This window comes from Alexandromys fortis, unplaced genomic scaffold (genome assembly GCF_014885135.2).
Source record: "Alexandromys fortis isolate MF-2015 unplaced genomic scaffold, M_Fortis_MF-2015_v1.1 scaffold_233, whole genome shotgun sequence".
NCBI lineage: Eukaryota > Metazoa > Chordata > Mammalia > Rodentia > Cricetidae > Alexandromys > Alexandromys fortis.
In genome coordinates, this window is record NW_026068146.1 from 1,624,134 (window position 1) to 1,637,841 (window position 13,708).

Consider the following 13,708-nt stretch of genomic DNA (forward strand, 5'->3'; position numbering starts at 1 on the left):
TTACAGCAGAGAGTAGGAACTGTATGATACTAGGATGAGTTAGTACAGGGAGTTTCACAGTGAGGGCTCTTTACCTCCCAGGGTTGCTGTGGGTATTAAATGATGTGAGGGAGAGTTTGTAGCGTACCTGGAGAAAGTAGGGCCCCAGCAGGCACCATCGCTAGCTGTGTTATTACTAGTTCTGCTTCCACTGCCAGCATGGCTGTCTGGGCACACCTAGTTCCACAGGGAGTTTGTGGTGTTTTGCTGTTGTTTTTTGTTTTTGAGGCAGGGTTTGTCTGTGTAGTCTTGGCTGTCCTGGAACTCTGTAAACCAAGGTGGCCTTGAAGTCTAAGGTCTGCCTGCCTCTGCCTCCCTAGAGCCAGGATTAAAGGCGCCAGCTACCCGGCTGGATATTGTGTTTTTATGTGTGGCAGGAGGAGAGTGCGTGCGATCTAGTGCTGAGTGATTAGGCTCAGCTAACATAATCCGGTAGTTGTGTAATTATATAGACTGACTCAAACTAGGACAAAATAATGTGAATTTAAGTTACATTCATATTTAAGGGCTAAATAAGAGTTCATTTCAACTTAATTTAATAATCATTTAGCAACTTCCATTCTCATTAATGTCATTTAGCAACTTCCATTCTCATTAATGTTATTAACTATTAAATTATCTCTACATCATTGTGCCTACAATGTAAATTATACTGGATGGTCATTTTTACTTCTGCAGGGGGAAAGGAGACTCCCCAGAGGCTAGAGCATTGGCTAAACAGGTGACCACTGCCCTGCAGAACCTACAGACCAAAACCAACAGGGCTGTGGCCAACAGCAGACCCGCCAAGGCAGCTGTCCACCTCGAGGGCAAAATCGAACAAGCACAGCGGTGGATTGATAATCCTACAGTAGATGACCGTGGAGTTGGTAAGGGCTGGTCTCAGCACAAATGTGTGCCTCACTGCTGAAAGAGTTCTCAAGCCCCTGGGAAGTAACTTTTCAGTAGGGTTTTATTTCCAAATGCAGCTAGTAAAATTTCTATAATTTAACCAAGAAGTATTAGAAAGTAAATGATTTTGCTCTGGACAAGCTGACAAGAGTGTCATAATTGAAACTTTGAACTAATTGCTACCAATCTTATGTTTATTTTCATCCTGGAGTATTTCTGTTTTTATAGTCCTTACCCAGTACCTAGTTTTTGGAAATGACAGTAAAAACTATTTGATATCCTCACAGCATCCTGTAAAAGTTGAATCTTTTTTTTTTTTTTTTTTTTTTCTTTGAGACAGGGTCTCTCTATTGTAACTCTAGTCCTGGAACTCACTGTGAAGACTAGGTTGGCCTTGAACACAGAGAGATCTACCTGCCTCTGGTTTCCAAGTGCTGGAATTAAAAACATATGCCACCATGCCCGACTGAATGTTGAAAATATAATAATTTAAGAGTTAGGTTTTTAAAAGAAGACCTAGGAATAGATTTCTATGAGTTTTGTTTCATGATTGGCTGAAGGTTAGACTCCCCTTTCCTACACTCAGTGGGTAAGGTAATCATTTGAATTACGGAGGACGAGTGCCAGTGAGGGGCTGGAGACCTGGGCAGGGCATGAGCTTGTATAGGAGTGAAATGACAGGAACACTCGGATCTGATGTTCTATGCTTAGTGCTTAGTAATAGCCAACTGGGCAGCAATTGGATTGTTAGGAGATTATTTTATCAATTCATTTCTAAGGAGTTATTATCAGAATGTATGTAAAAAATTTGAATATTATTGTAGAACTAGCAAGCGGTAAGATAGTTATGGTTAATATAATAAAACATAGCCTATATTTTTAGGTCATGTTTTTGGATTTTTGCTTTTTTAGTACTAGGGACCAAACCTAAGACTTGTGTGTGCTGGACAAGTATTCTAAAAGGTGTAAACGGAGACCGTGTATTGGTGTCCTGGTCACCCAGACCCAAATAATCACTATATAAAAACTATATTAATTATAACACTGTTTTGCCGATGGCTCAGGCATATTTCTAGTTAGCTCTTACATCTTAAATTAACTCATTTCTTTTATTTTATATTTTGCCATGAGACTTATGGTTTGTTACCTCACATCTTGCTTCTTGGGTGGCTACAAGACATCTCTCTCCTTTGGCAGCTATATGGCCTCTGCCTGACTCCACCTTCTTTTTCTCTGCATTTAGTTTAGTTTTCCTGTCTACCTATATTCTGCCCTGCCATAGGCCAAAGAAGCTTCTTTATTAACCAATGGTAATAAAACATATTCATAGGGGGCTGGAGAGATGTCTCAGTGGTTAAGAGCACTGGCTGCTCTTCCAGAGGTCCTGAGTTCAAATCCCAGCAACCACATGGTGGCTCACAACCATCTTTAATGAGATCTGGCGCCCTTCTCTGGCATGCGGGCATACATGGAGGCAGAATGTTGTATACATAATAAATAAATAAATCTTAAAAAAACCATATTCATAGCATACAGAGGGGAATCCCACATTAAAAAAATTTAGTAAGTGGAAATTTCTCATTATAAAGAAGAGGAGTGAAGTATAGAAGTTAGGCTTGGGGTGTAGGTCAGTATTAGATATACATGAGGCTCAGGGTCTAATCCCAGCACTTCCTCCAGTTCTAAAAAGTTAATGGATAGTTTGTTCTCTTTATACTTTTCTGCATTTCCAAAGAGTTATAGTTTGTCAGAGAATCATGTACTCCTATTAAATGGTATTTAAAAGAATCTGGAGTAGCATCACAGTTGCCTTTCCTGCATCTATGTGAACTTGTGTTTCTTGGTTTAGGTCAGGCTGCCATCCGTGGACTTGTGGCTGAAGGGCATCGGCTGGCCAACGTCATGATGGGACCTTATCGCCAAGACCTTCTTGCCAAGTGTGACCGTGTAGATCAGCTAGCAGCCCAGCTGGCTGACTTGGCTGCCCGAGGGGAAGGGGAGAGTCCGCAGGCGAGAGCACTTGCATCCCAGCTTCAAGACTCCTTGAAGGTAGACCGTGGGATACTTATTGATGCCTGTTAGTACAAAGAAGCAGGCAGAAGAGACTTTTGTAGTGTGTACATGCGTGTGGAGCGGTCAGAGGACCAGACAGGTGCCAGGCACCATCTACCCTTATTTTCTGAGACAGGGCGTCTCATTGTTCTGGAACTTGCCGAGAGAACAGCCAGTGACCCCCAGGGAGCTGCCTATCTGCACCTCTCCAGTGCCAGCCGTTTTTAATGTGGGTTTTGGAGATCAAACGCAGATTCTCCTGTGGCAAGGCAAATACTTCACTGACTGAGCTGCCCCCACCTCAGCCTGAGACTTGAGATTCTTGGGTTTAGGGAAAATTAAAACAATGTCACCAAATATAGAAGGAGATTAGAACTTGTTAGGAATAAGCCAAGTGGCAGCAACTAGTGTTTTTCTAAAGTTCATTTAATCGAGAGAGCTTTCATGATATTTGTCTATGCATTTATTATTTTACTGATATTTAGTCAGTATTTACTTTTTTAGATAGGGCATCTCAATCTGTAGCCCAGGTTGGCCTTGAACTCTTGGAAGTTTTCATAACATGACCTTCTGAGTGCAGTGATTATATGCATGTGCTTGGAGGTTATTGAGTTTTTCTGTAAACCTTACTATTTTTTTCATTTCTTTTAATATAGTAAGTTATTTAGAAATTTGTTACTGTATTTTCCAAATAGTTAATATAGTCATCACCAGGGTTGGCCAGACCTGGGAATGGTGAGGAACTCTGTTTCACCTTAGAGCCTTCTTTGGGGTCAGCCCTGTGATTTCATTATCATTTCATAGTGTCTATCATGAAAGGAATCATGTATGCCCCTTAGAGAAGAGAATTCATAACTAAGTCTGTGCTAGCTCTGTGCTTATACATATTTGATATTCAAGAAATAATTTTGAAAGTGAATTAATGAATGTATCAGTGAAATTAGCAGATATGCCTTTTGGATGCTGCTATAAATTTCATTTGCAAACTATTTTTAAGGATCTTAAAGCCCAGATGCAGGAAGCGATGACCCAAGAGGTGTCTGATGTTTTCAGCGATACCACAACTCCCATCAAGCTGTTGGCAGTGGCAGCCACAGCTCCTCCTGATGCACTCAATCGGGAAGAGGTAGGTATCTGAAGTACATAGGTTGCTTGTGGATGAAAGATTGGAATGGCAAAAGGGGGAAATATTTAGTCCCCCAAGAGCATCAGTTATGTCTGTCTTTACCTGCTAATTGTAGCATATCCGGCCATTCGATTCGAGCAGGTGGGGTTGCTTTTCACCACATAGCAAGAAGCATGGCATGAAAGTATGTATCTTTGGCATTGGTTCAGAAGGTGGCAAGGCATCACTCCAGGCAGGAAGGGTGAGGATCGCTCTAGCCTCCTCTACTCTCCTTTCTGAGTAGGGCACTTTAGACTCAACGTAAGTCAGGACACTTTTTAAAACTCATTTGATGTAATAATTCTGTGCAAACCCTTCTGATGACTCCTCCCTGTTCCAGAGTGAAGCCAGAGTCATTACAGTGAACAGAAGGCTAGTGATACGCTAGTAAGCTAACTCTTCAGGAAAAAGACCCCAGAAGGCCTGATTTGTAAATAAGTGTTACTTGGATTTTCACTGTGACACTCTTGGTGTGCTGTATTGGTTTTGTTTTTTTGAGAAGGTCTTGCTGATGGCTTTCTAGCTGTTTATTAGCCACAGATGAGAAGAGTTTTGAGGGCCACCCAAGATGTGACAGTTTTGGGTAAAAGTTGTGATCTTGCTTCTTAATGACTCTCCTTCTGCCTAGGTTAGGGATGGTTCAGTTCATAGTCCCCTTGCACCAGGGTGATTTGCTGCTCTTTCATCCAAGCTTCCAAATTTCAGATCTCTAGACCCAGCGTTCTGCTGTCTTGTCTATCTGGAACCTAGATTGCATACGCTTCCTGAGTTCCTCAACACATGCTGTTTCCCTGGGAAATGGTTTGTTTCCTGCAGCCTTTCCCTAGCCACTCACACCAATAAATAACTCAGGCATATTCATTTATGTCACCAATAATTCTGAATTCTTCTATCATGTTGCCACGATTTAAATTCTGATTCTTGACTAACCATCCACTCCCTGGATGATTGCTTAGCTCTGTTGTCATCAAATCATTCATTAAGCCACCAAATTGGGGAAGAGGAGTTCTTCCATTCCTGATCTTCTCCTGGCTAAGCCATTCTGTGGGCATCAGGACAAAGGCTGGAGCTTTGTGCTAAGGCTTTGTTTATGTGTTTGTTTGTTTTGCATGTACCCCCCCAGGCTGACCTGGATATTAGGAAACTGAGGATGGCCTTGAGCTCCTGACCCTCCTCAGTGCTGCTCTCCTAGATTGTGACTAATGGGGTACTGGGGATCCGCTCCAGGACTCCCATGCATGCTAGCAAGCCATCAGCTCCTGTGGCTGCCTTTTACTACTCTTTTATGATTGTTTCATACAGGTTGCTATCTCTTTCCCATGCTCCTGCAGTAGCTAATTGTGTGTAATGTCTTGCATACTCAGCCCTTCTGTGTCTTTGCTTTCCCTCCCTACCTTGTGACCTCCAGCTTCTTTTCTACCTGGTTCCTCTTTATCCTTTCTTGTGTTCTTTTGCTTTCTGGATGGACCAAGTACCTTTTCTTTTACTCCCATAAGATCGTTGTGTGGCTATGCTGTTTGACGTAGTGACGTACCTATTACAGATGCCTGTTTCTGGGCTTGCTGCTAGGTTGTGAACCTTTTTAGGTGCAGATAATTGTTTTCTCCATTACTTTTCAATATCTATCGTAAGACTGGGAAAATAGTAGGTAGTCAGTAAACTTTGACTGAGCTTGTAGGAAAGCAATCTAATGCATCAATTAAAGGGAGAACAGATATAGCCTGGGCTTGAAATGTCCACCAAAGTAGGCAGCAGACCTGTAAGCCTCTAGTGTGGCTATCAGCAAGGGTAAGAAACCTTGTGAGCATTGACTAATAGGAACCAGAACAAGAGGACAGGCTAGGCTGACTGCAGTTGGTGATGTAGAACACTGGCATGAGAATGGAGCTTGCTGTCAAACTGGAAACCTCTAGAAATTGTCTGACTTGAGCCAGAGTTCCTTCAAGTACCCCCAGTAGGGTGTGAAAAAAGAGGTACTCTGCCAGGCTTCTGGCATACTCAGTGCTGTTTGCTATACCTTATTTTCCAGGTATTGATCCTAACGTCACCGAAGCAAATAGAAAGCCTTTTGTCATTTTAAGTTAATAGTTTTTTGATGTACAGTCTCTCATGATACCCACGAGGGAAGGGAAGTTACCCTTTTAAGATTCAGTTTAGCAGCTGAGTGGAAGGATTTGCAGTGGGACTGATTAAATCACCCCCCCCCCCTCGCCTTTGTCTTCACTCTGGTAACAGCACCAGCTATCATCTTTCCCACTGGGGTCAAGGCAGGCTTACAACAGTAATGGTAACGTGATACATGGAAGGAGACTGGAGCTAGAGGGCTCGTTGTGGATACGGGGGGGGGGGGGCTTGTAATGCCCCAACTGCCTACAGTCGAGCCTGGAGTGCTTTGTCTTCTTCAAACTATGAGCGACACCTTTGTGGAATGAGATTATTTATTTAGTCTTTACATCCTGTGAACTTATTGCAAAGTACATTCTGTGTGTATCCTGCTTGCTCTTGGTAAGTGAGTTTGAATGAAAATTCATGGATGTGTCTGTATGTGTGTACGTGATGCTTAAGGCTGAACCTCTGAGGAAATATCTAAAGGTCAAGATTTGGTATTTGACTGTTGTCTTAGTAATAAGATTTGATGTCATCTCAAATTTTTGAGCAGTTTCAGAATCAGATTTAAAAGAACTTTTCTCAGACTTTCTTGTGCATTATATTGAAATAAATTTCTTTGATGTCTTTATTTTTTTTTCTCAAGGTATTTGATGAGAGGGCAGCGAACTTTGAAAACCATTCAGGAAGGCTTGGAGCCACAGCGGAGAAGGCGGCTGCTGTTGGCACTGCCAATAAATCCACGGTGGAAGGCATTCAGGCTTCAGTGAAGACAGCCCGAGAACTCACTCCCCAGGTTAAACTTTGCTCACTCCTCGTTTCAGTATCATCACGTAGTATTTACCAGATGAAATTAATTCTAGATGCTTTGTTGGGATTACATTAAAAAAAGTCTGCGGAGGCGCTGGAGAGATGGCGCAGCCGTTTGGAGCCATCTTGAGGACTCTACCAGAGGACCCCAGTTTGCTTCTCAGCACCCTGGTCATTTGACTCACGACAGGATGTAACTGCATCTCCAGCGGACCTTATGCCTCTGCACTCATATGCACATACCCATATGCAACATACACACCTATGCATAATAAGAAGTAATAAAAACAAATCTTAAACCAATGTATGTGGAGCTAGGGAGGTAGCTCAGCCAGGGAAGCACTTGGCACATAATTATATGGACTTGAGTCTGGATCCCCATAACTCATGTAAAAGCCAGCCATGGTGGGTATGTCTGTAATACAGAGTTCCCAAAGTGAGATGGTGGGTGGAGACAAGGAGAATCCATGGGAATTCGCACACCAGTGAGTCTGGCATACAACAGTGATGAACAACAAAGAGACCCTTGTCGCCAAAAAGTTGGAAGGTGAGGGTAAAGAAAGACCAGGGTTGTCCTCTGACCTTCGCACCATTTGTGGCACACATGTACACATTCACAAAGGCTTGCATGTGCATGTACATCATATATACACACATCATACACATATACCCCATATCCATATTTACATATTCATTTGGTCAAACTTGGTGACCTCTAGGATTATGGAGGACTTTGACCTTTATATATTTTCACACTGTTTGCATTTTAGATAATGGTCAGTATTATTTTGACAGCAAAAGCAGGCAGCAAATCACATATATGTATTAAGCATCTCTTTGAGGGGACTGAGAAGAAGACTGTTTCCATCACTAGCTTTCCTTTTGTACCCAATCGCATAACTAAAGTGTGTAATTAATTAAAGGATAGCAGGGAAGTTTAAGAACAAAAGAAGATTGGAAATGAGAGAAAACAAATAGGAAAGAATTAAGGTTCTGATAAGTCAGTCTGCCTTCCCTTCTCTCCCCACTCCCCATTTTCTGAGGCAGGCTTTTGGTTTGTAGCCAAGGCTGTACTAACACTGTCTAATGCTGGAATTCTAGGTGTGCAGTACCATCCCCAGCCAGCTCTCTTTAGAAGACCAGCTGCTCAGCATCATCTGGTGTTGGTTCCCCCTTTCTCTTACTAACACAGTAAAATCCATTACATTTATTAAGTGCCTGTTCTGCTGGCCTGTATACATCTGTGATTCTAGCTTCCGTGGGAACTTTTCTGGGGAGGGAGAGAAATGGTCCACGTGTGTTTATGTTGCCCCTTTCTCTTTCCCCTCTTTGGGTATGGAATGCAGGGCTTTTACATGTGAAGCAAAGACTTCACACCACCACTGGGCTACATGCCCAGCCCATTTGAAAAGGTCACATCAGTACCTTGAATGTGGGATGACAGGCACCCCTATGCCTAGCTTCATCCAGCCTTTCTAGAAATTTCTATAAAATATGAGCATTCTTAATTGAAAGAAAAAACAAGAACCATCCATAAAACAAACAAAACAAAATTTCAGCACAAGACTGAGATTTAAAAAAAGAAAAAAAAAAAAAAAACAAGCCCTAGAAGGACAGAAGTTTAAGGCCATAATCATATGGGGGACAGTGTGTCTTCCTGCTTTTCTCAAGGGTTCAGAAAAGCTAACTCTTCTTTATTTCTTTCCACCTCTGTTCTAACATGTTTTCCTGAACACTTTGGGCTTTCCCGCCAATATTTCAGGCTTCTTACTTTTCCTCTTAAAGCGTCTCTCCTTCCATATGGCCACTTGTCTGCCATGTGTCTGACCTCCATGCCAGCTTAAATGGCTTTTTTCTTTTTTCCTGCTATTATCTCCTTCAGGTAGCTGCTGAGTTTACAGCTTGCCCACCCTGTGAGTTTTTTTAAACTCTAATACAATTGTCCTTGTGCTTCTAAAACCAAGAAACAATCCAGAAAACTAGACTTCAAACTCCAAGACTTTAGAGACAGATCTGGACTCAAATGCATTCCAGTTCTCTCAACTCCATGAATTTAGCTTTCATAGTGCACTGTGTATGGACTGAATTACCAGCTACTCAGTGCTTCTGTCCCAAACACTGTCACTAACAAGTGTAGAATCTCTTGGAAGTGAGGTGTTGCCTACTCCACCTCTCACGGAGTCGATGTAAATCTTCACTCAAGTAAGGAACGTGAAAGCAGTTTGTTAACTGAGCAGTATCTTAGTTATAAAATTTGAGTAATTGTTTGGTTACTTGTGAACAGGTGTTTTAATCAGTGTTATTCATAAATCTGATCTGAGTAATGTTTTATTTCATGCTAATATTGTATTTTATAAACAGGATTTTACTGCGAAGCCTTGCTGGCCTGGAGTTCACCAATCACAGAGATCTCTCTGTCTGTCCCCACAGTGACAGGATCAAAGGCATGCCTGCCATGCCAACCTTTTCTCTTATTTTTGAGATATGGGTCTTCCTATATAGATAGTGCAGGCTAGCATTAAGTTTGAAATCTTTCTGCCTGCAGCCAAGGCTACACAGAAAACTCTGTCTCCAAAAACCAAACCAACCCAAACCAAAACCTCCTTCCTCAGGCCCCCAGATGCTGGGCTTACAGGATTGAACTATATTGCCTAACTTCATTTTTAGTTTCTCTTTGCTTCTTTTTAAGATGAAAGAGTTCATATGAAGACATACATCAACTCTTAAATTTTTGTCAGTTTTATTGTGTTCTTCTGAAATATTAAATGAATGTTTATTTACTTTGTCACCTAATTTTTTTCTTCAAACCTGGCAGTGACTCTAAAGCCTTCGTGTGAGGGGCCTCCTCTGAGGTTTGTTTATGGCACCAAACTTACTGTGTTGAGCCTGAAGGGGCTAACCAACTTTGGTTTCCTGGTGCCACCTATAGGAGAAATGTGGAAAAGTGTTTCTGTGGGTTTGTTTTGGAGTGTGCTATGCTGGTGCCCTGGCATGTGAAGACTGCTTTGTCATCGACAGGTCATCTCTGCTGCGCGCATCTTACTGAGGAACCCCGGTAATCAAGCTGCTTATGAACATTTTGAGACCATGAAGAACCAGTGGATTGATAATGTTGAAAAGATGACAGGTAGAATTTTGCGAAATTCTTTTGATCTGATGCATGAGTTCTGAGGACCTCAGCAGGACGGTTATATGAACTGTAGCTGGATAAAGTGACCCCAGTCAGGCTGCGGAGTGGTGGCGGCTTCTCTCTCATTCAGGCTTTGCTGCTGTGTTGGAAGAGGGACTGTTTGAGTCTCTTTATTTTAACACTGCCCTCTGGTGTGATGTTCATTGTTATAGCTCCTATCTTCTCTTTGAATAGTGTCTTTGCCCAGTTCCAGCTAGAGTTTGGTTTCAGAGGCTGGGAGGCGGCGTTTGTGGATACAGTAAGTGGCTCTGTCATTTTCAGAGGTTTCAGATTTCAAGGAACCACAATAGCTACCATTTAACCCAGCTTGTCTCAGAGTTTCCTCCAACTTATCAACTACATAGTTCTAAAAAAAAGGAGACACCTGTGTCTGTGCGACTGAAGAAGAACCCCCGAATCTTCATCTTCCCTCATCTCTATGGAGGGAGAGGAGAGAGGACAGAAAGGAGGAGTGTGGGCTCTTTGCTGTCCCTGTAGAATCTGCTGTCAGGGGTCTGTAGCAGCCAGAAATGAAAGCAGAGCTCCTCAAGTGTCGAAAGAGAGGTAAAAGAAATAAGAAGCAGGCTGTTAGGGTTACGGGAGCTGTCTGCGGGGCTCATCTTAGGCACCTCAAGCTGCCAGCAATCAACAGTCAGCCGGAGAGTGCGATGGGAAGGGAGAAAAAGTCTTTAGCAGATACTGTGGTGGTGATGCGGTGACGGTTTCAGACGCAATCCCCTGCTTCCTCCTGATGTCTTTGTGTCTCTGGTTGTCTGTGGTGGATATAAGAGGGCCAGTGACCACGGTCAGTATAAGTCTTGAGTCCAGATGACCCGGACTGTGCTTGCACTTCTGTTTTTAAAGCTGTTTTGTTCACGTGGAAGCTTTCTATGTTGTAGGAAGAGCTTTGAACTGAGAAAGAGAATTCTGGGTGTTGTACTTTCTCATGAGAAGCAGGCAGACAACAGTGTTTTAGAGTCTTTGTTTTCTAAAAACAAACTCAGTTCCATTTCTCTTTTCTTGACAGGGCTGGTGGACGAGGCTATTGATACCAAATCTCTGTTGGATGCTTCTGAAGAAGCAATTAAAAAAGACCTGGACAAGTGTAAGGTAGCCATGGCCAATATTCAACCTCAGATGCTGGTCGCTGGAGCAACCAGCATTGCTCGTCGAGCCAACCGGATCCTGCTGGTTGCTAAGAGGGAGGTAGAGAACTCCGAGGACCCCAAGTTCCGTGAGGCTGTGAAAGCTGCCTCTGATGAATTGAGCAAAACAATCTCCCCAATGGTGATAGATGCCAAGGCTGTGGCTGGAAACATCTCTGACCCTGGTAAGCAACAGTGCATGGTGCCTTTCATCCTAACTGCAAGGCAAACTCAGTGAAGATGGGAAAAGAGTAGCTATCCACAACCACTACGTACAGAATCTGGGAGGAAAAGTATGGACAATGTCTCATGTGCTTTCTCATGTAATCTCAACAACCAGGAGGCTGAGGCAGGAGGATAACTTTGATTTTGGGGCCAGTCTGAGCTATTTAGCCAGTTTGAGGGCAGGCAGGGCTATAGAATGAGACCTTGTCTCAAAAAAATCAAAAGAAAAAATTGTAGACATTTGGTTTGAGAATGCTGCATTAATCTTCTGTGCAGTTTTGTGCAGTACCGTCATGCTTGTCAGTCTCTGGATCAGCATCTCTGCACTTTCTTGGAATTGTCTGGCTTCCTATCGTAATCCATAATCAATACTTTGGAAACTTAAAACAAAACAAAACATCAGCTACCCATCTGCCAACCGTTTAGTTCATGAAGTTGGTATGGCTTTTTTTCTATTCATCTCACTTACAGGTGACCTCTCTTTCTAGAGAATCTTATTTTTGTTAGATCTAGAGTACTTAAACTAACTCTGGTTTCTTAGGCTCTGTATGGAAGAATATGAGTTTTCTTCAGCTACATTTTGATCATAGTTTCAGTATCACTAAGGGAGATAATTGCATTTACTCATTTGTTTGTAATCATGTACAGTCCTTCTTTGGAAACTGACATTTCCCATCTCAATGGTGAGAATCTAGGCTGCCTGACTCACTAGTGGCCCAGGCAGAATCTTCAAATTCGTGGGCTACCGTCACTGTGGATGCATTTGATCTTTTCATTGGAGTTTCTAAATATTTTAGCAGTTCAAGATAAGGGTTAGCACCTTGAATGCCAACTAGAGCACAGATGTAGAAAGGTGAGATGTACTCTGGGGAGCTACAGACTCAACCTGGAGCCGACATCTCCCTGCTCTGCACTCAGCAGACCTGGCTCATGACCATTCTTCATCATAAGAGAAGTGATGGGTACCCCCTGAGCCTGGCTCGCCCAGGATTCTCCCAAGCACCTGAGTTGTGCTGTCAGAGGCATCCTCGCCACTGTAGGAACAGCTGCACTGTGACTCTCCTCAGGGCCCCTAGCTTGCCCTACTTCCCTTTGCCATGTCACTGCCATGGTTCCTACTGGCAGCTTCACATCCAGCCTCATTAACAGGAACCAGTTCTTCTGCTGGGCAGGCAGAGCTGTGGGCCCTGACCTGCCCAGCTGAAAGTGAGAGTGTCTTGTGTTTAGGCCTGCAAAAGAGCTTCCTGGACTCAGGATATCGGATCCTGGGAGCTGTGGCCAAGGTCAGAGAAGCCTTCCAACCTCAGGAGCCTGACTTCCCACCTCCTCCACCAGACCTTGAACAGCTCCGAGTAAGTACTCTCAGAGATGGGAGCAGCCGGGGTTGAGCCCGTGCGCGAGGCAGATCTGCTTTTATAGTCTGCAGGTCCAGGTGGCCTGTGTAGGTAGCCTTTATGTGATGAATTAGAGACAGATCTTGACTTTCATTCCTGAATTGTATGGCATCATAACCCAGCACTTGTGTATGTGCTTACGTGACGGGGGAGAAGGGAGTAGAGTAAGTGCAGTTGTGATGTGGTGCCAGTGTAAAGTACATTTGTGGTGAGGATTGCTAAGTGGGGCATCACAGCATTAGAATCGTGTTAGCTTCTTACCTTTCTCTCTCTCTTTAGCAGCAAAATTCATACCCGTTTTGAAAAAATTAAAAAAAAGTGTGTGCACACACACACACATGCATGTACTTGTGGAGGAGAGAGGTCAACTTCAAGTGTTGTCCCACCGTAGTTTTAGAACCAGAACCTCTGTGGGATGTAGGGCTAGCTGGCTGGCCCGCGAGTCCATGGGGTTTCCTTGTCTCCCTCTCTCCAGGGCTGCGGTTACAAGCACATACCACCATACCGGGTTGTTGTTGTTTGGAGCTTTGGTTCTGGGTTTTTGAGATAGGGTTTCTCTACACAGCCTTGGTTGTCCTGAAACTTACTATGTAGACCTGACTGGCCTTGTGATCTCGCAGAGATCTGTTCCAGAGTGCTGGAGTACGCTGTGTTTTTTCACTTGGGTGCCAGGGATCAAACGAGGGTCTTAATGCTTACATGGCAAGTGCTC

General features: G+C 43.3%; 1 protein-coding gene across 2 annotated transcripts in view; it reads left to right on the forward strand.

Moving 5' to 3' along the window:
• Positions 1-13,708, forward strand: part of Vcl (vinculin) — a 93,265-nt gene that overhangs the window by 68,620 nt on the left and 10,937 nt on the right. For both annotated transcript variants that reach the window (XM_050127041.1, XM_050127043.1), the window contains exons 11-17: positions 718-908; positions 2,780-2,979; positions 3,980-4,108; positions 6,900-7,049; positions 10,082-10,190; positions 11,260-11,562; positions 12,830-12,954. In XM_050127041.1, coding sequence (XP_049982998.1) covers positions 718-908; positions 2,780-2,979; positions 3,980-4,108; positions 6,900-7,049; positions 10,082-10,190; positions 11,260-11,562; positions 12,830-12,954 — 1,207 coding nt within the window. The remainder of the gene's footprint in view (positions 1-717; positions 909-2,779; positions 2,980-3,979; positions 4,109-6,899; positions 7,050-10,081; positions 10,191-11,259; positions 11,563-12,829; positions 12,955-13,708) is intronic.